Source organism: Ictalurus furcatus, chromosome 19, assembly GCF_023375685.1.
Source record: "Ictalurus furcatus strain D&B chromosome 19, Billie_1.0, whole genome shotgun sequence".
In the NCBI taxonomy this organism is placed as follows: domain Eukaryota; kingdom Metazoa; phylum Chordata; class Actinopteri; order Siluriformes; family Ictaluridae; genus Ictalurus; species Ictalurus furcatus.
In genome coordinates this window covers 1134816-1157416 of record NC_071273.1, presented here as the reverse complement: position 1 = coordinate 1157416, position 22601 = coordinate 1134816, and the positions used below count along the sequence as shown (strand labels likewise).

Below are 22601 nucleotides of genomic sequence, written 5' to 3'. Positions count from 1 at the left end.
GTCCATTTTCAAGAAGTACAAAGGTTTCCATGTCCTTTTCATGTCCCCCCCCCCCAAGTATTAGCTACCATATGCATATAATATCCATGTTTACCAGGTTAAATACACTCTATGCATGATTACTTCCGTGTTTTGTCTCGGCCAGCTCAGTTACATCCAGTGCTGCACTGGAAGCAGTTTTCACTATTGACACAGGGGTTTTGTTACAGTGGAAGTGTACTTTACCCATCATTGCTTGAGAACTACAGCAAACTACGGCAACTCAAATCGCTCAAAATACACAGCACACTGGCATTTTGCACTAAATGGCAAAAAAGTAATCTTTCCTGAAATTTCTATGAATGTTCTGTTTTCTTGTAATTATATGGTGAACTTTTGGATCAAATGTAATAATCTGAAAATAAGTTTTTTGATTAATGATTTAATTTTGAAATAATAATTTAAGTAAAACCTTGTGTGCTTTATTAGACAATTTTGAATAAATGAACAAGATATCCTGAAGAAGTAATCAGTTTTAATATTTCAAAATTGATTTAGCCTCATACACTGTTGCGAAAAATAGAACAAAGACTTGACTTGGACTCCACCTCAGAGACTTGACTTGGACCTCAGGGACTTGTGAACATGTCTGTTGCTAGTTAACTATCTACAGTCGGAACACAGAAACAAATATATCCAGGAGGAGACAAAGAAAGCTAAATCTAAATATGTTTGATAAGATCTTATTGCGAACAGAATATTTGAATCATTTGAATCAGTGTTATAAAGGTTATAAAGGTCTATTATTCAGCATTAGCAATAGAGATGACAGTAAGCCTAGTGCACACTACATGAATTTAAGCCCAATTTCCCAGTCACTGACTAATTTTGGGACTTGATGACTACACCCCCAAACTCTGTGACTACACCTTGATCTTGGCGGTTAATCTCACAAACATTAGGAAATCTAGCAGAATTTGTAACCTGTCACTAAAAAAGGCTTTCAGTTCAATAGTATGCACAACCCAACATTTTAAAAAGCTAATATGTGTATTCCATGAGTGGTATTGTAGGGTTTGGGGAACAGGAAAACAACATAAAATCATGAATTTTGCTAAAACCCAGAGAGTAAGCAATAAATCCCATGCAACAGAATACTACAGTCCATGACAAATAATATGATATTGTTTAATGCCTGAATGTCTCTTTATCTCCCCTTTAAAAAATGAAAATGAATAACAAATCTTAATTTGAGAAATTCACGTCAAAATCTGATGGATTTATGTTAGAGCACTTGTGTGTCCTTAATGAACTTGAATGTGTATAGCTCCGCCCACAATGTCCGCAGAGGTACAGCTTCTGTCCCGTATGACTCTGCTGGTGGCTGTGGAGGGTCCTCTGGTCACGAAAACTTTTCCCACACTGCGAGCAGTGATACGGCTTCTCTCCTGTGTGAATGCGCTCATGTCGTTGGAGATTACTCTGGCAAGTAAAACTCTTCCCACACTGTCCACAGTGATACGGCTTCTCTCCTGTGTGGATACGCTGGTGTCGTTGGAGACTACTCTGACAAGTAAAACTCTTCCCACACTGGGAGCAGTAATACGGCTTTTCCCCTGTGTGAATGCGCTCATGTCGTTGGAGATCCCTCTGAAATGTAAAACTCTTCCCACACTGTCCACAGTGATACGGCTTCTCTCCTGTGTGAATGCGCAAATGCTGTCGGAGAGTACGCTGGCAAGTAAAACTCTTCCCACACTGTCCACAGTGATAGGGCCTCTCTCCAGTGTGGATACGCTGGTGTTGTTCGAGACTACTCTGACAAGTAAAACTCTTCCCACACTGTGAGCAGTAATACGGCTTTTCCCCTGTGTGAATGCGCTCATGCTGTTGGAGCTGACTCTCACGAGTAAAACTCTTCCCACACTGTCCACAGTAATACGGCTTCTGTCCTGTGTGAATGCGCTCATGTCTTTGGAGATTACTCTGAAAAGTAAAGCTCTTCTCACACTGTCCACAGTAATACGGCTTCTCTCCTGTGTGAATGCGCTCATGTCGCTGGAGATTACATAGTTGGGTAAAACTTTTCCCACACTGAGAGCAGTAATACGGCTTCTGTCCTGTGTGAATGCGCTCATGCTGTTGGAGATTACTCTGAAAAGTAAAGCTCTTCTCACACTGTCCACAGTGATACGGCTTCTCTCCTGTGTGAATGCGCTCATGCTTTTGGAGATTACTCTGACAAGTAAAACTCTTCCCACACTGTCCACAGTAAAATGGCTTCTTCCCTGTGTGAATCCGCTTGTGATCTTTGAGATGATGACTTTTAGTAAAACTCTCCCCACAATCTGAGCAGTGGAACATCTGGAAAAACACAATAAAATTATTCAAGATGCGTATTTTACATTTTGTCCATGTGTTTATGGAATTGTTTTTGGAAACACCTCCTACAATACTGCAATACAGTAATAGATTTTGAGATTTGTAACATTGCGATATCTAACCACTTGTACATGTGTAATAAAACTGTCATTTTAGATTTGTAACATAATTCCATTGATTGCAGCCCAATTTTACTAATACAAAAACCACTGTGACTGATCGTTTTTAAGAGCCAAGATGAACAAATCAGTTGACCGTACACATCATTTCTCATCACTAATCACACAGAAATAGTTAATGTAAATATTTATATGTTTATAAAATTCAGAGATTAGACCTTACTCTGGGCGTCAATGTTTTCTCAAGGTGAAGCACTGCCTGTGTTTAGACTCTGGGAAATCAACATGGAACTTTGTGTTTCCAAATACAATGGTTTAAAGCATTAATATAATCAAAACACTTTCTCTGTTGAAAAAAAAATCTGACTATCAATCAGTTGTGAAGTTATAGCTCATGCCACATGCATGCTTCTTAAAACTCCAGTAATCCCTAGGGACTTGTATACCGATCCCCAGACTTGTTCGATATAATTAATCCGTACAGGAGTTCACAGAGTTTCTTGTAATTGTTATGGCCAAAAGTATTGGCTTTTTTAATCTGCTGGCTCACACATTATTCTTTTGTTTTTGTCTGTGGAAGTAAAACTGACTGGAATAAATGACACCCATTAAGCAGCATTCTTTTCTGGCTCATGAAGAGCTGAAAAAATGGATATTATCCAAAAGTGGCAGAAAGTTTACAGCACTCTGGCTCAGACCACAAACTAACATGAATTATTATTTAGAAACCTAAGTTTATAGCATTAGAATCATATCACACTGGTTTTATTGATGTTTCCGAAACAAAGACGGAAATCTTTTTAATGATTTTTAATGATATTTTTATGAATTGATACAAAACTATAAACATTAGTGTTGAACATGTGCATAAATCTTCTGTTCCACCCCAAACAAACAAAGTCTTCTGAATAAAACACTAATAAGACCCCATTTTTGCCCACATCTATTATGGAATATTTCAATCAATCAAAGTATAATTCACTCATGTATAACCAAAGTATAAGCTGTGAAAGAGTATCAACATGTTATAATCAATAAATTAGTTAATCCATTAAAACATATGCTTAAAGGGTATAACCACATATTAATCAGTATACTGGTACCTGTTTGTGCTGGGAATGTATTTAATCTTTTTGGAATACAATAATTTTTTTTTTTTTAAAAGAGAGCTGGATGTACCACACCACCATTAAAAACAATGTAAGGAGGGAGGCCCAAGTCTTAGAAATAATGGTGGTGCATGCCCGAGGTCTGAATAAATAAAATTTAAAAAAGAGAAAGAAAAAACCCCGCCTGATGAGATCAACATTTAGAATTGTATAAAAGCATGTATCGAGGATAAGCAAGGAAGTTGATCCGCAGACCTGCTCGACTTTGTTGTTTGAATAATAAAGTCTCTCTTTAGACATCGAGACCCTGAGACTCTTAGAGCACTTTTTGCTGAAGAAGATTCCATAAGTGGAGCAAGCATGAGTGTTACACATTGATGCTAATTGTTTCAGAATTTATAACAGAAATTAAATCAGTTCCTTTATTAATAATCTAAAGGCCGAACCCAGCTAACACAGTTACGCTGTGAAGACATAACTGGACCGAACCATATTTGTTGCAACGACGTACCAATTAACATTCCAGCCATGTAACCTTGTGATTCCCATATTCGTGACAATGTTATAGTTGTACGTTGTTGGAACGTGGCGAGCAAGTTCCAATGACCAAACTGGTACGTTGTAAAGTAACAGCACCAGACCATATTAGTCACAGCGACGTACCAAAGAACATTCCAACCACGTAACCTCATGATTCTCATATTCGTCGTGGTGATGTTTCAGCTAGTAACATCACCGTAGTGAGTACGTCCCAACGACCATGGTCGGGAGTCTGATCATTTAATACTTTCAATCTCAACTCACGAATATATGAGCGGCTGCTTACCTGTCTCCCATGACAATTATTCAGCCACTATTCCATCTTTGCTTCGAACATATCTCACTCCTTTGGTTGGGGTGGATATGTGATTCTCGAGCCATTCCTTTATGGACAGCAAGCGAATTTCTTTACTTTAAACCCATATAGGACTGACTTTCATTCCCTGACTTCAAATTCAAATGTTTTAATGTTTTGATGGAAGCAATTAAAACAATACAATTATAATGGTATTTTTTGTGGAATTTCTATGCGACCCATCGTCTAAAAATGTACTCATTAAGACACACCTGTGCCTCAAGTAACATCAAGCAACAATCAGCAACACATTTATTCATCTGATTTTTTCAATTTCCCCCCAAACATACTAAGCTAATACATAACCATTAAGCCAAATAATTATTTTGAAGTCTTACCAACAAATTCATATGCAGAACAAAAAAAAATTACTCTACAAACATAAACCTGTGGATTAATCTCCAGGTGAGATGGAGATCTGGCTAATGCCTGCCTCGTGGTTCTCCAAGCATAGCTCATTCTAATAATAATAATAATAATAATAATAATAATGTGTTTCCCATTAAAACAGACAAAAATATTTAATTGATAAGGACAGCATGCATCTTTTCATTTTAACATAAGAGGGACTCTTTTTGAAACAATTTGGCCTTTCAAGTAGGTGAAAATGATGAAGCTTAATTTACTAAAATAATTATGGACATCTGATTAACAGTAATAGTTAATTAAATAGAGGGGTTTTTTTTATGTAAAATCGTGCCACAAGAAACATTCTTATAAAAATATCTTATATACTACTATAATACTATTCAATAAATGTATTCATTAATTAGTTAATAATAAATGTAAACTTCATAAATATGTTACATCGAGTGGAGTAGAGTGTCTGTGAAAGAACTGCAGTGGACACAAACAGCAACAAATCAACATGTGAATGACTTGCTATACTTAAGTAGGTATTTACAGTTGATATTAATATTTTACCAATTCATATGTATTTGACATTTTAAATTAAATTGCAAAGATAAAATATCACATTTGACTCAATTGTGACGTTTTTGTTCAAGTTTTTCTCCAACTAATTTGTTATAAGACAAAACCACACTTATCCCTTACACATCTGTGAAAATCTATAGATATAATGTTTATTTTATAATTGCTGATCAGATTGGAAATCCACATAGTAAATCATGTTAACTTGATCGACTGCTTCATTTCCCCTTTAAACAAGAGCGTTGGCTTAAAGTCGGCATGCAACGGCTGCTGCGACTGACTCGTACTTCTGTATTGCGACGTATTTACAAAAACTGCAGGGCGGGACTTGCTTTTATCTATCGGTTGATGATTGGATCATAGAAAGTGGCTGGCTATGCTTACAAACACACGTTTTATGACAGGGTGCTGGTGGAGAGGGATCAAACCAGTCCTCGCACCAGCGTACACGTCATTGGAGAAGAGTCACTGCGAGGGGGTGGACATGTTAATGTTTTTATTTAAAGATTATGAAGTACCTTTTTAACATTTATGTGCATGAATAAATCATTTATAATAAACACTGCAACATTCCATAAAGAAATAAGACTTGTTGATTTTGGTGACTATAATCATGTTGCTTGCTTTAAAAAAAACGGGTGAATTACACCGTATAATCATCTTTAACATATTCAAGCCCGACACATGTGCATAAGCTCGTGTGAGCGTCATGGATCGAGTGCAAGAGGCAGTCACAATGTAAAATTAACACTCGACCAGTGCTAAAGTTTATAAATTGTAATAATAGTTTAGTTTATCAGATTAAGTGGCCAATTTAATACTAAATGGGAAGTAAAATCTATCTCAGATTTTACCCCAGGCTACCTCACAACTCTCTCGTTTGTGTGCAAATTAACAAAACAGGGCATTTAATTACAAAATTAAGTTAGACATAACAATACAACACATTCCACACCTAGAGTGACATTAAACATTACATGGGGCTAAATTTATGCATAAAGATAGATTTGTAGCGCTTACCTTTTCAGCGTGCGTCTGTCTGTTGAAAAATGGCGGTTACTGGCAAAATTAGGCGCATGTGCAGTACTCCAAAAATCTGATTCTGCACACTGTTCACAGTTTAAAATTCAAAGAGAAGTCTCGTGCCTTCATTAAAAAATCTCTTTCATTCACAAAAATATAATATCGTGAATAATCACCATTTACTAAGCAAAATGTTTGGTAGTTGTTGTAAATTGCCTTTTGGTGGCAGATATTTGCCATTGATGTGTGACAAATAACATCAAAAGATAATAAAATTCAGACATGGATTCATTTACTTACATACAATGTTTGATACAGTTAGTAAATTTCCAATATTGTATTCAAATGGAACATATCTCTACAAAGATAAAATGACAGTAAGTTATCTGGATACCAGGGTACCACATCTTCACAGGTTCCGGGCAAGATGGCAGACTGAACAGTCAACTTTTTGTGCACTCTTCTTTTGTTCGAGTTAATTCTGACAGTTTAATCTAAATCTCTACCTACTACAAGATCACGCGAGCATATCCAGCACTGAAGGAGCCTTCAAATAAATAAAAATTTGTGTTAGTGAAACGAATCTGACTGACAAAAAAATAAATAAATAAAAATATGGAGAAGCACTGCTACATGATGGAAATCTCTGGGGCCTCAAACAAAAGAAAACATCGTACTGAGTCTAATCCACCTACGCAGTGTAAATCACAAAGTGGAAAAAAGCAAAAAAAAAAAAACCTCCTGAGCTTGAGAGTAAATCCATCTTGACAATCCAAGTACTTGGTGCCAAAGCCGAAGAGCGACACAGTGCTTCTCCATATTTATGTATTTTTTGACAGGTTTTAAAAGAATTATGCGTTGTTTAAACTATAAACAAGTTTGTTTTTTTTTGGAAAATGGATCACAGGAAAGGATAATGATACCTATACACTGCACAGAACTATCTACATATGTGGACTCAGCTGAAAATAATAACTAGATTATTCCCCAAGCCAGAAACCTGTTTCATTATTAGACAAGATTAAACTCATAACAAACCCCTACAAACAATCTCTTAATTTAATTTATTTCTTTTCTACTTTTGTTTTGAATTATGCAAATGTGATTGTGTCCTCAGTCTGTTATATAAGAGTTCATGAATAAGTTGACAATTTTGTTGTAAACACTGAATACAATAAATTATTGTAAACAATAAATAAAAACACGTCTTCACATCGTTCTTAATGAGACTAGTTAGAGAGCTTTTGGAGGACGTGGCCACGACGTTTCTGGACCGTTAGCCAAGATTATATATAAAAATAAACGTTACCAAGACGTGGTAAAGTAACAACGCTGTCATAGAGTAATATCACACTGACGAACAGAGACTAACTGGTGACGTCATCAGAACGCGCGGTGTTTGCGGGGAAGTTTTCTGCTTGTTGTATATAGTGCTGTCATGGTTACTTAATTATAAACAAGTTATCGGAGTTTAAAAATGAAAAGTGAAATCAGACACATGACTAAACTTTACCTCTGAGCCAGTAGCAGCAGGAGTCTGTGGAGATTTTCTTAAAGAGCGCCGTCTGGACTCTGATTTCATTATAAGAGGTGTAAGTGATGCTACACAGAATATCAGAGCTTCCAAGCCCGTGTAGAGAAGGAAGCTCGGAGACCAAATGTGGGTGAGTTTCCTTCGTCTTCTTCTTCTATTGTTTTATGGCGGTTGGCAAACCAGCTTAAGGTGCATTACCGCCACCTACTGGGATGGAGTGTAACGTTCAGCTGGAGATATATATATATATATATATATGTTTTAAACCACCTTCATCATATTAATCAAACCTGTGTCCCGCAAGTATTTAAAGAGAATGCTATACAATCTTACCTTTCTCAATGTACATTGAAAAATGTATTTTCTAATGTTATTGTATCTATTCCGAGATCACTTAATTTTGCCACAAATTGAATTATTTCTATATTGTATGCCTCACACTGCAGTATCACATGCTCAACTGTTTTAGCCATTTCACAATTGATCTGAATCTGAAACAGCCAAGGAGGAATCACAGGTATAACCACCATAGCGCTCATTTTATACAGTCAATTCCTATTTTCTTTGTGCCTTTATCAGCATTCCTTCCAAAACTCCTACAATTTACATACTCATGTTCCCCACACTCCTTTAATAATTAATACATCTCTGCAAATTCCACCTGTATAGCTGAGACGGGAGATGTTCTAAACGCCCCACATCCTATTCTTAGGGCTTGAGACTATATGCCACTTATTTTCTTTAGAATAGATTATGGCTCTGAGCTATACACCATGCTACCATAATCTATTATTATTCTTATCATTGCACAATAAACTCTTTTAAATGACTGTCTAGTTGCACCCCAATCTACCCCTATCAGACATCTTCGTATATTTATTCCATTTTTCTACTACGTTCTTTATATAAGGCGCAAAGGTTAGTTTTGAATCTATCCATACTTCTAGAAACCACATTTCTGGAACTTGCTCCAATGTTTGACCATATTGTTTGAACATAATTTTTGGTGATTTCTTTTTCTTTGAAAAACACATCAATTTTGTTTTTTCTACTGACAATCTGAAGCTCAAATTACTGGCCAATTTTTCTACTTCTTTAACTGCTTTCTGCATACTACTTTCCACCTATGCTGTATTTCTTTCCCTTTTCCACAATGCACCATCGTCCGCATAAAGGGATTTCCCCATTCCTTGTCCAATTCCTGAAAAGATGTCATTTATCATAATGTCAAAAATAACTGGGCTACAAACACTTCCTTGTGGTGTACCACTGTCAATATTATATATCTTAGAATACCTTGTACCAACCCTTACTTTGAAGGTCTTGTCTATTAGAAAATCCATTATCCATTATATAGTTTACCTTTAATTCCCATTTTATCTAATTTGATTAGGAGTCCCTCTTTCTATAGCATACCATATGCTTTTTCCACATCAAAAAACACTCCTACTAAGATTTCTTTATTCACCATTGCAAAAATGCAATAAAATGTCTAACAATGCAGACAGAGTACAGGTAAAACAGGAAATGCTTTTATTTTAGTACATATAGGAAGAGGGAAGGTGAGGGCATGAGGTCGCTCCCCTCATTGGTTGTCAGCTGTGTGTGTTTCTGCCGCCCTGCCTCATAGCCACGTGCTTTTGTGCTTTCCAAAACACTCATGGTGCTGAAGCAGAGCTTACTTCCATCATTAAGACACACCAAATCATTACAATCTAACATTTGTTTTACAGCATTCCCATTTTGATCACTATATTCACTTCCCCACAATGTACTGTACGCTATTAAAGTCCACACTAATGTAAAGTTTCCTTCTCCTCCAATGTTTTTAATTAAGTCCTTATTTAATCTTTTACACAGATTATGAAAATCAATTACCCTTATACTCTGATTTCCAGCTCATACTTCAACCACTACCAATTCAAATTCCTCATTCACACCCACCTCCCAGTATGCTACTCATTGTTTAATAAAAGTTTCTACTCCCCTTCATTTCCTTTAATCCTATCTTTGCGCACTGCCGAATATCCTTGAACCACAAAGTTTAAATATGATTTTAACCAAGATTCTTGTACACATATTATATGAGGTTTAGTCTTGAAATTATCTATATATTTTAAATTCTTGCCCATTTGATATTAAGCTTCTTCTATTCCAGTGCAAGATTATCATCACCATTATGAGCCTCCATGTGCAGTCTGGGTATTAGTAACTTGCATTTTAAATTTTTTCAATTTTCTGATCAACTGTTATTCCATCTACCTTCAAATACTTATCTGCTGCTCGTATGATTATTTTTATTTTTTCTGTTCTACACACTTTAGGCCGAGCAGTTCACTTCCGCAATAAAAGTAATGAATGCCAACTTATCTGCCATAATATTATTTTCATTTGCCTTTTCTTGGTACAGACATTCGTTTCTCATCCTCGAGACTGCATCTATCTTCTCTACTTCTTTCTGTCACCTGAAATCTTTTGATTGCTTCAATTTAGGTTAATCCTTCTGTTATCTTAAGAATTTGTACCTTAGCAGCATTGTTCCTTACTTGACATCCTCCGTATCCCATGCTATATTCTCCCCCACAGTTACAGCATTTTGGCTTGGTACCTTCCTCACACTTTCCATATTCATGGTCCCCATCCCCCCACCTTGCACATCTTTGTTTTCTTCTACATTCTGTTGCCACATGACCATACTTCTGCTACTTGAAACATCTCAGTGGGGGTGGGATATATGGTCGAACTGTGTAACTCATAACTCCTAAAAATCTGGCATTTTTTGTTCATCAAAATGTAACATCACTGATAGGCTACCCATCTTCTCCTTGTTTCGAGTATATTTCAGTCTGTTTGCATCCATCACTTTTGCTCCTGACAAGCTTTTCTTAATTGTATCAACAGAAACATCAATAGGTATTCCTGTGATTACTCCTCTCATCCATTTCTATTCTTCCATAACATTACATGTTAATTTTGTCCTAATAATAGGATCATTTTACCATTTCGCAACATCTTAGCACTTCAATGTTTCCAGTGGTTTCTTTCAATGTTTTTGTCCATTTTAAAGGATGCACATTATTTACTCCTTCTGACATAAACTTCACTAAAACCTTAAAATACTCTTTCCTTCTTATAGACTGGATATCATCTTTCGCACTTTCTGTACCTGATGTTTGACTCCAATCTTTCCTTCTTTTGCAGTTTTCAACTAAAGTCCACTTGCTAGTTTAGTTTCCTCCATTTTCCCCGTCAGCTAAGTGTTCCTCTATATTTGAGTCACTTCTGGCCTCTGTGTCATTTCAGGCCATCATGGCTTCAGTCACAACCCAGTGATGCCAACCGCCATCGTGTTGGTTTCCTGTAATAATGTCATAAATTATGACGTGAAGCTTTCAGCTGTGTTCAATTTCCGCTCTGTCCCATATGACACTCTCTGCTCTTGTGGACCTCCTCTGAGTCCACAGTTTGGAGACGTCAGCTAATGCAGACCTATGGGGCATAAAAGGGGTGAGTCCAATCTCATAATTTATATAATAGTCTAACTAAAAGGAAGTAAAGGTTGAAATTGACCCAAGCAGAACAAAAAGGGAAACTTGAGTCATTTCATGCACATGAGTGTATCATTATATGATGTTTGTTCTTTTATATCAGTAAAGCCAACTACTTTTAACCTTTCTCTTGTCTCCTGTGAATGGTGACACACATCCCCATCTCCTTATCGAACTTCGACAATCTGGTCCACTGTGTAGCAGTTTATAACCTGCAGGACCTCAGCTGCACATTGCTGCAGCATTACTGGTTAGCAAACTATTCATCTGAAATCTCAAGCAGTGATACACACTATCACAACTGCAGTGCAGGAGAGAAAAGCACACAACCAGAGTTTTAAATCCCTGTCCAGTTATAATCACTATCAGTGTTATTTGTGCAGTATTAGATTTCACAATTCCTTGTAGGTCTGTTTAATGTTTTTTTCTATTAAATTTTTTTTCACCCTTTTTACTGTTTAGCACAGTAAAAAATAATCAAACTGAAAGTGACGTTTTTGACAGAAATATTCCAGTGGCATCCCTAAAATATACTAAACTGTTAGTATAAACGTATTTAATGATAGTTAAGTTGAACACATTGAGAGATTTTATTTCACATTCATAATGAACTAAATTAAAATCTCCATTTCCTGTGACAAAAAGTCAATCATTCACCTGTCGATCATTCACCGGTTGATCATTTACACGTCAATAATTCACCTGTCAGTCATTCTGGACTCACATGATTGGCTCATCATGTTTTTATTAGGTAAAATTCTCGGCCAACCTTGGCTGGAGCTTCACAACCCCCAGGTCTCTTGGACGGACAAGCAGGTTACCCAATGGTCCCCGTACTGTCTGAGCAACTGCCTAAATGGCCCCTGTGGCCACCACAACAGTGGAGAGGCCCATGTCTCATGTTCTAGTCCTGGTCCCTCCCAAATATCGTGACCACATCGAGGTGTTCAGCAAGGAAAGATCAAGCGGTTTACCACCACACCGACCCTACGACTATACATAGACCTCCTACCTGGAGCCAATCCACATCGGGGTCATGTGTACCCTCTCTCCCAAGCTGAACACCGAGCCATGGAAGAATACATTCAAGAGGCCCTCCAAACAAGGGTACATTCGACCCACCACGTCCCCTGGCATGAACCAATAACCCTGAACCCATTTAACTGAAGCGATCAACCGGCTGAATGAAAGTTTAATTCCATCACACCAGGTTATTAGTCAGAGCCCTATTCAGAGTCCAAATTACAACATAACACACACACACACCAGTGACAACATACAACATATTTTCTGAATTAAATCAATGTCTGTTAGAGTTACGAAATAACCTAAATGAACATGGTCATTTAGTACAATTAAACCCTAATGCAGTCAACCAGTTGAATGAGAATTTAAGATCATCAGACCAGAGCAATACTCAAAATGAAAATCCCAGCAGAAAATTCCAGTCAAACTGTATCAAGCACGCTGGTGACGTCGTACTACATATTTTTCGAATTAAATCAATGTCTGTTAGAGTTACAAAATAACTTAAATGAATAAAGACAATCTATGCAGATACATCTTTGTTTAATAGATGCAATGAATCAACTCAGTGAAAAATATGGCATTATCTCCCAATCACAATATCGTCTCAACTCCAGAAAATGCTCAGGAACCTAGACCGTTATCTTCTCATGATATGTTATACAAACTTAATCAAAGTCTTATGAGGATAAATGACAGTCTGGTCCACTTAATCGAACCCCCTGCCAATATTCCACAAAATTTGGGAAACGATAATGAGTGCAACCATCCAATTGAAAACATGGAATCGCCTGATATCCAAGATGAGCAAGATGGTGATGGGTTAGATCTTAATATCCAAGATGAGCAAGATGGGGATGGGTTAGATCCTAATATACAAGATGAGCAAGCTGGGCCGGCTGTGGCTCAGCTGCTAGAGTGAGTTGTCCTCTAATCGTAGGGTTGGCGGTTCGATTCCCAGCCTGCATGACTCCACATGCCGAGGTGTCCTTGGGCAAGACACTGAACCCCAAGTTGCTCCCGATGGCAAGTTAGTGCCTTGCATGGCAGTTCTGCTACCATGGGTGAATGAGACACAGTGACAGCTTTGCAGATTTTTATAATTATGTTTTAGAGATTTTAAACAGTGTGATTGAAATCACTAACAATTTAATTTCTGCTGAGGCTGTCATCACCGTTCATCAAAGGTTCATCAAATCGGAGGTGATACAATCAATGTTTCAATAGGAAAACATATATTCAAATCAGAAACCATACAGTAGAAAATGAAGCATCTATAAATTTTTCACAACAGAGGCAACATGTGTTTTGCCTTGTGCGTTACCCAACTTTTGAATCGTGAAAAAAAAACGATTTTGAAACTAAACAAATCGCTAGACAATTACAACACGATGTGGGATTATCTGTAAACACCGCAGTCAGCTTTGCTGAAGTATCAAGATTTGAGAGACATTTGAATTGTAAAATCGTAATCGTACACTGTTCTGCCAGCAAAGCCGGATACTCTTTTTTTCAAACTAGCAAGATTCCCCATGAAAAAACGATTTACTTTTAAACGTAAGGTACACGTGCGCACTGATTCCAAATGCATAATCTGTGGCCAAAAACTCGATGAGGATATTGAGCATAGGTGTTTTATATAGCCGACATGAAAGAACACGCCAATGAGAATGATGTGTTTTATGATTTCGAGACTAGATAGGACACAGGAACTCATGTAGCTAATTTCTTATGCTGTATTGATTTTGAGGGAAAGGAGTGGGTGGCTGAAGGGGATGATTGCGTCAGTGCATTCTTAAAGAAGTTTCGTTGTAATACATACAACGGTTATACATTTATCGTGCATAATACAAGAGGGTTCGATTCATACCTTTTGTTAAACCATTTAGTGAAAGAAGGAATCATGCCCGAAATCATAGTGCAAGGTGAAAATTTTGTGTTTCATTGATGCAGCGTTTTGCCAGTCCTACATTGATAGCCTATCGTTCTTACGCATTAAGTTGGGCAGAATCCCGAAAGCCATGGGGTTTTCGGAAAGCAAGAAAGGCTATTTTCCCCATTTCTGGAACACCGTTGAACATCAGGATTGCGTAGGACCGTATCCTGACCCTAAGTTTTACGGTGTAGATGGCATGATGCCTAAGGATAGAGAAGAATTCTTTAAGTAGTACAAAATGGTTTCTGAAAAGTCTTTGATTTCAAGATAGAGATGGCCGAATACTGTGTGAACGACATAGCCATTTTGAGAAAGGGCTGTTTAGCTTTCAGAGTTGAAATTCTGAAAAGTACAAAGGTCGATCCTTTCAAATGCATAACAATCACATCTGTATGCATGAAAATCTTTAGAACCAAGTTCCTGCGTAAAGACATACTGGCTCAAATTTAGCCTATTACCCGAAGACACTTAAAAATTTAACATAGAAGCCAATACTCACATATTCAAAACCAGTTGGAGATAGAAAAATCAGACACCAGCCGTGAGTGAGAAGAAGCAAGGTTCCAGGTTTATTGGTTCCACCACACACGAGATCCACACCGATGAGAATTCTCAGACGTGATCTGACACCCGGAGCTGAAGCTCCCTTATTTATACAGTTTTCTACACCCAAACCAAAAGAGCTTTCCCATAATACCAATATGTTTAGAACGAGCTTTACCATAACACCATTATGTTTAGAAAGAGCCGTCCCATAATACCATTATGTTTTAGAACAAGCCTTCCCATAATACCAATATGTACGCGACTCAACATTTCGGAGAGACCTTGGAATCACGGCGTCCGCTGTTCCCATAGACTGTTATCTCGCGGCCCTCGCTATTCCCATAGACGGTTATCACACAGGTGCAACATGGCTCAACTACCCTTATAAACGGCCTGTCTTGGTTCTCTCTTAAAAATTAAGGCCTTCATCTGTGTCACTCCTGACTTTTTCTCGTGAGAAAAGGATCCTCCACACCTTCAAGTACATTATGAATAAGTTTCTTTCTCATTTTTCTGTATTTCTGTTTTATAATGCTTTTTCCTTTCATATTTGCTCTACATTTCTGTTTTATATCTGGTTATACTGCTTGCAAGTATTTTACCCCCTTTTCTGTACTCCATACTTCATAATACCCTTATAATATCCTTATAATCCTTATATCATCCTTATAATATTCTAATACTCCTTTTATTATCTTTATAATGTTCTGCTTTCCTTCTGTATGTGTGTACGTGGCGGCCTAGGCCTCTGTGTGTGTGTGTGTTTCTCAGCCTGCACTCCTCAGCTCCTATATTTCCCTATGAATAAATCATAATGTTAATCTTAAAGTGTGAATCCAATTCATCAATATCCGCCTAATACCGTTTATTCGCTTCTGTGTGTCCGAGGTGCCAGTCACTTTTCCTTAGCTCCTTTACTGGAGGGGCTGGATTTGGATCTGAACACTCGCTGTCAGCTCGCGCATCTCACTGCTGACATCACTATGCTACTCGACGTTCTGCTCACTCCCTCTGGAAATGCGGGGTTCCCCTCACCTCTCAGATACAGAATCCACCCCGTGAATGTGTGCATTGATGCCTCTACGCAGACAGACCCTCTGCCTGACCCTCCCTCCAGCTATCAGACTGAGGATGATGTGACCTTCTCTGACCCGGGCTCTGACCATTCTCCCCTTTTATCAGCTGTACTCTCCTCAGTACACCTCGGCTGGCTATTCCACGTCCCCAGGACGCACCCCATTTTATCAACCGTTTTCTCCCTACCGTTCCCCCCAGGATTATGATCCCACCAGTCCTGTGAAACCTCAATAAACTTACATACTAATCATACTTGGTCTCCCTCATATTTATTTCATGTATTTTTTATTCCCCCCTGTGAGGCTATAAAGCCTCATAAACTATGTCAATTAAGCAGGTATCTGTGGAGAAACTGGTTCTGCCGCACCCCATGGCCGTCCCCCGCTAGCTGTCGGAGGATTACCCTAACAAAGCCATAATTCCTGCGATCATCTGCGTCATCAAATGGGTCCCTTACAGTAACCACTTCCACGCTACACTGATCAGGATAGGAGCTGAGGAGGGTTTGTAGACCCGGTGGGAGTCGCTCCAGTGTTGTGCACCCAGGGGCCTCAAAGTCGATTGGCAGCTGGAGAAAGGGCCTTAGGGCCCCCCTACGTCCACTTTGCGCCGGACCCATGTAGATGTACCTAGCCATAACCTTTCACTTCCTCTCGAGTAATGCGCAAATATATATATATATATATATATATATATAGTTTCGAATCTAACTACCTCGATTATGCGTTTGTTTAACTGATCAAACCCTATTTACTTATTACTACTACTGCCGCCGTTAGTCTAATTATGAGTAAGTATGAGTGGGCACTACGAGTAACTACTTGATTGGATCTACACGTCCCTATCTTTCTCAACTGGGCCTGTCAGCCCTCAGTTTTGTATTTGTGAGGACCTGCAGGGTGTTGCTTCCCCCAAAGAAAAAAACAACCTTCGCATTCAGGGGTGGGCGAAACAACCTCCTATGAGGAAAAATTCCCACCCTGCCAGCACTATGTGCTTGACCGCACCATTATACTTTTCCATGCCTGATTATGTCACACTTTGTTGCACATCACATGTCATATCACAAACATTTTATAACAACCCAAATTGACAGTCTCTGTTTCTAGTATTCAGTCCATCTTACACCCCTTGGCATTTCTCTCTGAGTGCTGGTTGTCTTCGGCCCAAGCACTACGTACTGTAGAGGACCACCGTTGGGGAGAGGTTAGGCTAGAACTTACACCCAGGGTATGGCTCATCACATCTTCTTCTCACTCCTAAGTGTTCAGTAGGTGACAGTAGAAGGTCACAGTATAACGTCCCTGGAGGGCAGACCCCCCGTTGTCCTGCAACACAGATGAACACATACAAAACACAAATACAGGTCCCGTTTTTCTCGGATAGGCCCAGTAGGTCACTACTTTGTACAAACAGGACCGCTCCCCTTGCTCCCCTCACAGGACTTCGCTGTCCTCGTCAAGGCTCATATCCTCGTAATTCCGTCCCTCGCTGCTCACTGTCTCCCATCTTATGGTCTCGCTTGCAGGCTCAGGCTCCCGGAACCGGTGGAACACCACCCCCCGTTGAGGCGGTAATGCCTCACCCATAACAATGTACTGGCCAGAAAAGGTATTAGAGGTGATGGAGGACACCACCATCCGTCGTGCGCAGGGGATCACACAGCAGACCACAAGACCCAAAAGGAGAAGGAGGGCGAGCAGGGACACACCCAAGCGGGTCAGGGCAGCAGTCCAATCACCAGAAAGAAACCAGGAGAGCTACGGCAGAAGGCGGATGCCAGACCCAAAACCGGAGTTAGCCGCTTGCTCCACTCGGAGGGCCTGCAGTCGACCCAGGACCTTGGAGAGAGCTCCCTCGGCACCAGTGTGCAAAGGGATCGCAGCACAGCACTCGTGACCAATCATTGCACAGACGCCCTCCTCAGGGGCACGCATCTGGTCCAGGGCAAAACGGTTCTGAGCGGCCATAAGCGAGGTGGCATGCAGCTGACCAAGGACCAGCCCGAAAGCACTCACCGAGTAGTTAATGAAGCGTTGCTCATTGTACCACATGTAATTAATCCAAGCTACATTGCGGTTGATCTGCACGGCCGGGAGCAAAATAGACGCCACACCGCTGCTGACGAGCGGGAACGCCAATGGGGGTGCCCCCAAAGTCAAGATGGATGGTCTCATCAGCGGCCCAGTCAGAATAGCTCGTCGCACCGGCGTCACAGACATACTGAGTCCACAGGGCCATGTTGCAGCATGAACGGGATTGGCCGGACGAAGGTTGGTCAGCCACCAGCAAAACACGGGTCTTACCGTCCAACCTAACCGGGGCGCAGCACCCCTGCCACTCTGCAGGCAAAGTCTGGCGTACACGCTGGCCCCCACAGAACCAGAACACATCAGCAAGGGGAACAGTACCAGCACTAAGATCAGGGAGGGGAATCGTCACACTCACAGAGCCGGCAGTGCATGGAGATGAATCACAGACAGAGAGGGTATCAATGTGCAGATCGTCAGCGAGCAGGGAGACATTACATCGGGCAGACAAGTTCCCCATGGGATACACGCCAAAAGAGGAACAGAGGCAAATGGGAAAGAACAAGGGCAGAGACGGTTGAACGAGGACAAAAGTCGACACTTGAGTGGAAACAGGGCGAAACAGGCATGAGGAGCTTACATTGTACATCCACAATGGGCCAAAGTCAGCAGAAAGGGCCCCAAAAAGGCATACAGTAGGACACAAAAAATCAACAGAATAGGGGACGGTGAGGCATTCCGTGAGGTTCCCCATGGGCAGCATAAAATGGGGAGTAGGGCTACAATCATGACAAACGAGACACATCCGTGCCAGATACATGTTACTCTGCTCCTCCGCAACAGAGGTTTTATCGGTGGAGACCGAATAGCGTTGCAATTTCATCAAACTATGTGCGACGGGGGTAGACACCAAAGGGGCAATAAGGAGGGGGCGGAGAGCACGGGATGCGAACGGTGAACCTGCACTATCATGGTAAGAACATGACATAGCCAAGCAGAGGAACTGTAGCCACAGGGGGCCAATTGTGGGCGGCTCAAAAGAGCACAAACTTGTCCGTGCCATACCAGTAATCCTAAGATGTCCCACGCGAATCTCCGCTGAGCGAGCTCGGGAGAAAGTGAATGAGGCCAAATGGGGGCTTCCGCCAATCAGAGACTCCTCATGGGTGAGTCTAAGGAAAGCTAACGCGCACATCGAGCTACGCGAACCCACATCTAAGCCAGGGGCAGACCAGGACTGAGCACGCCTAATATGGGAATAGGGGGCTGTGCGGGAAGTAGCAACCAAACGTGGGCAGAGCGTGCTGCAAGAATCCAGGGTATCACTGAATGTATGAATAGTCCTCCCGAACATCGGGTCGTAGAAAAAGAAAAAGAACGCTATTAGCCCTGTTGCAAAAATCCCAGCCCAGGCAGCTCCAATCACCCTACCCCCATACGTGCTACTACTCGGCGGAACCCGTGCCATCGGTCCCCTCCGGAACCGGTGAAGGGGGAGTGTGCAAGGATTCGTATGGAGACTGAAGCTCAGGAGGTAAGCTCAAATGTGCCTCAAGGTACTGTAGCGTATCAAAGTCAATTGTGCCCAGAGGCAAGGCGACGGGGTCGTCAGGGTCATGAAAGAGAGGGGCAAGTGTGGACAGAATATCCTCAGTTGGGGGTACACGTTCCTGCAAGCCGGCAGCTACATCACCCGTCACTTCTAATGGGGGCGAGAGTGCAGGGTCAATATCAGATTTAGGAGTGGAGTGAAGTGGAGAGCCGGTTGAGCTACTGACATCAGAGTGAGACAGTCTACCCAGTTTCTCAATGGCCCGCCGCTTAGTCTGGGCTCGAGTGCCGTGGGCAGGGCTCAGGGACGCATCTGAATCACTGTCACTATCGGTTGACACCACTGCCTCAGTAGGACCCGAGGGCTGCCTTGTACTGACTAGGCCAGAGGTCGAAGGTTGTTCATCGGTTGTGTCTCGCCGTAGCGGTCCCTTACCTGGTCCGGCGCAGCTGCAGTGGTTTAAGTGATACCAGTAATCCCTCCCCTCAACTTTCACAGCCGTGGGGGTTGCAGCGACCACGGTGAAGGGTCCTTCTCGGCGTCCCACAAGGGGGCCCTTCCTCTTGAAGATGCGGATATACACTTGGTCCCCGGGTGCCACTAGACGCACGTCCTCCCGTACCTCGTCCTCTCCATGGGCCGCCTCACGAACCTGTGAATACAAATGTCTATGGATTTGGGTGAGGGTTCGCACATACTTCTGCATTTCGTCCTCCAATTGTGTCAAAGACGGCCCTGAGTATGGACCTCGGTGAACGCCATGTGCATTGGGCGCCCAGTAAGAATTTCATGGGGAGTCAAGTTCATGATGCGACTAGTCTGCGAACGCATCTTCATTAATGCCAGTGGTAGGGCTTGGACCGAATTTAGGCGAGAGCTCTCGCATATTTTTGCCAGTTTACTTTGTAGGGTACCGTTCACACGCTCCACCATGCCCTGGAATTGAGGATGATACACACAACCGAGTGTATGATCTACCCCCAAGGCCAATGCAACATTGTCTATGACGTTATTCACAAAGTGGGTGCCATTGTCCGAACTCAGAAAATCTGGAATACCGAACCGGGGAATGACCTCGCGACATAAAAAATTTAGCAGCGGACCTAGTGTCCTCTTTGGAAGTCGCAGTTGCCTCCACCCACCTGCTAAAGCGATCTACTATTACCAGAATGTAGCGCTTCCCTTCTTTCCTGTTGTCTGCTCCCATGTCTACATAATCCATCATTATATGCCGGAAAGGTCCCGTGAGCGGGGGAATATGTCCTAAGGGGGCAATAAAGTTCTTTCTCACGTTGTTCCTGATGCACATATCACACCTGTTCAAAGCATGGTCCACCATACTGGCCAGGAATGGGGACCACTATTCCTGACAGATTTTTCGGATAGTTTCGGCCCTACGGGTGTGATCCAAGCCATGGGTTTCTTTGATCAAGAGTGGGAGATAGCTGGCTGGGGCTACACACAACCCTTCCACGCTGCGCCACAAACCAGTTTTAACCCCGTTTTATCCACGCAGTTATTTCGGCCACTCCTGCGGTGTTTTGCAACTCCACTAAATGAGCCACATTGTCTTCCTGTGGATGCCGCAGTTGACTCTCCCCGGGCTGAGTTAGGGCCATCATTTGAGCAGGCCCTACGGCAGCTTTCTTTGCTGCCTCATCTGCCAGTGCGTTTCCTTTAGTGATCAAGGAATCATCAGTCTTATGTGCCTTGCATTTCACTACAGCTAGTTTTGCGGGCAATGTCATAGCATATAGTAAATCTGAAATTGCTTCCCCGTGGGTCACGGCGGACCCATCTGCCCGCTGGTACCCCCTCTGAGCCCAAATTGGTCTAAACACGTGGCAGACTCCATGAGCGTAGGCCGAATCGGTATACACAGTGCAACTGTCATTGCTGCCCAATTTACATGCAGCTGCCAATGCCCGTATTTCAGCTAGCTGGGCTGAGCAGGGTTGGGGAAGGGGAACACTCATTACCACCTCAAACGTCACTGGGTGTCGTCGTGCTTCTACTACAGCGAACCCAACCTTATTGCCCATATCGGTACGATAACAGGACCCGTCCACAAAATATGTATGCTTAGCATTATCAATCAGGCAGTTCTCCAAATTGGAATGTGCTTTCAAGAATTTCTCTGATTCCGCAACACACTCATGGGGTACACCATCTATCGGGGTTACCAGCTTATCAGCCGGATTCACCGTGGCGCACCGTTCTATAGTGAGCTCCGGGGCTGACAGAATGGAGTCATACCGCGTGCGACGGGAGTTCGTTATCACAAATGTCTGGCTCGTCAGGAGCGCATGCAGTGCGTGGGTCGTATATAACCTAACCGGGTGCTCCATGGTGATAAAATACGCTTTCTGATATGCAAACGCGGCCGCTGCCAAAGAACGATAACAGGGTGGCATCTCCTTTTCCACGTTATCGAGGGCCGTGCTATAATAGGCGATGGCCTGTTTCCCCATGCCTTGTTGCTGTTGAGTTAAGACGGCCGACGCGTACCCCTTTCTTTCGGATACATAGAGGTGAAACGGCTTACTGTAGTCTGGGTTAGCCAATGCGGGAGCGGTCATTAAGGCCGTTTTAATGTCTGCGAGTGAGGCTAGAGCTTCAGGAGTCCAGACAAGGGGGGCATTTGGCTGTGACTGATCTGCTGCCTTAATCATGTCCCGTAACGGTTGAACCCTTAGTGCGAACTCGCATATCCATGGGCGACTGAACCCCGCCATTCCTAGAAACGCCAACATCTGACGCACGGTATTTGGCTGTGGGGCCTTGCGTATGGCCTCTACATGCTTTGGCGCTATTGTATGGCTTTCTCCCTCTAAAGGGCAATCACAAGGTGTTTCCAATCGTCACTGTGACAGTTGGCTCTTGTTCCGGGTGCAGTGTGGTGATGGACTGCA

The 22601-nt window shown here is 41.7% G+C and overlaps 1 protein-coding gene across 3 annotated transcripts; it reads right to left on the bottom strand.

The window, feature by feature from the left end:
• Positions 1-499: 499 nt before the first annotated feature.
• On the bottom strand, positions 500-8081 carry LOC128623046 (zinc finger protein 239-like). 3 transcript variants are annotated; one of them, XM_053649906.1, is made up of 3 exons: positions 6438-7808; positions 5810-5885; positions 500-2343 (listed from the first exon to the last, which is right to left on the bottom strand). In XM_053649906.1, exon 3 carries the CDS (start codon positions 2341-2343, stop codon positions 1225-1227), a length of 1119 nt encoding a protein of 372 aa, XP_053505881.1. In that variant the 5' UTR covers positions 5810-5885; positions 6438-7808; the 3' UTR covers positions 500-1224. The 3 variants fall into 3 exon arrangements, with proteins under 3 accessions (XP_053505881.1, XP_053505880.1, XP_053505882.1); XM_053649905.1 differs by lacking the exons at positions 5810-5885; positions 6438-7808 and adding an exon at positions 7954-8081; XM_053649907.1 differs by lacking the exon at positions 5810-5885 and having other exon boundaries at positions 6438-7861.
• Positions 8082-22601: the final 14520 nt, after the last annotated feature.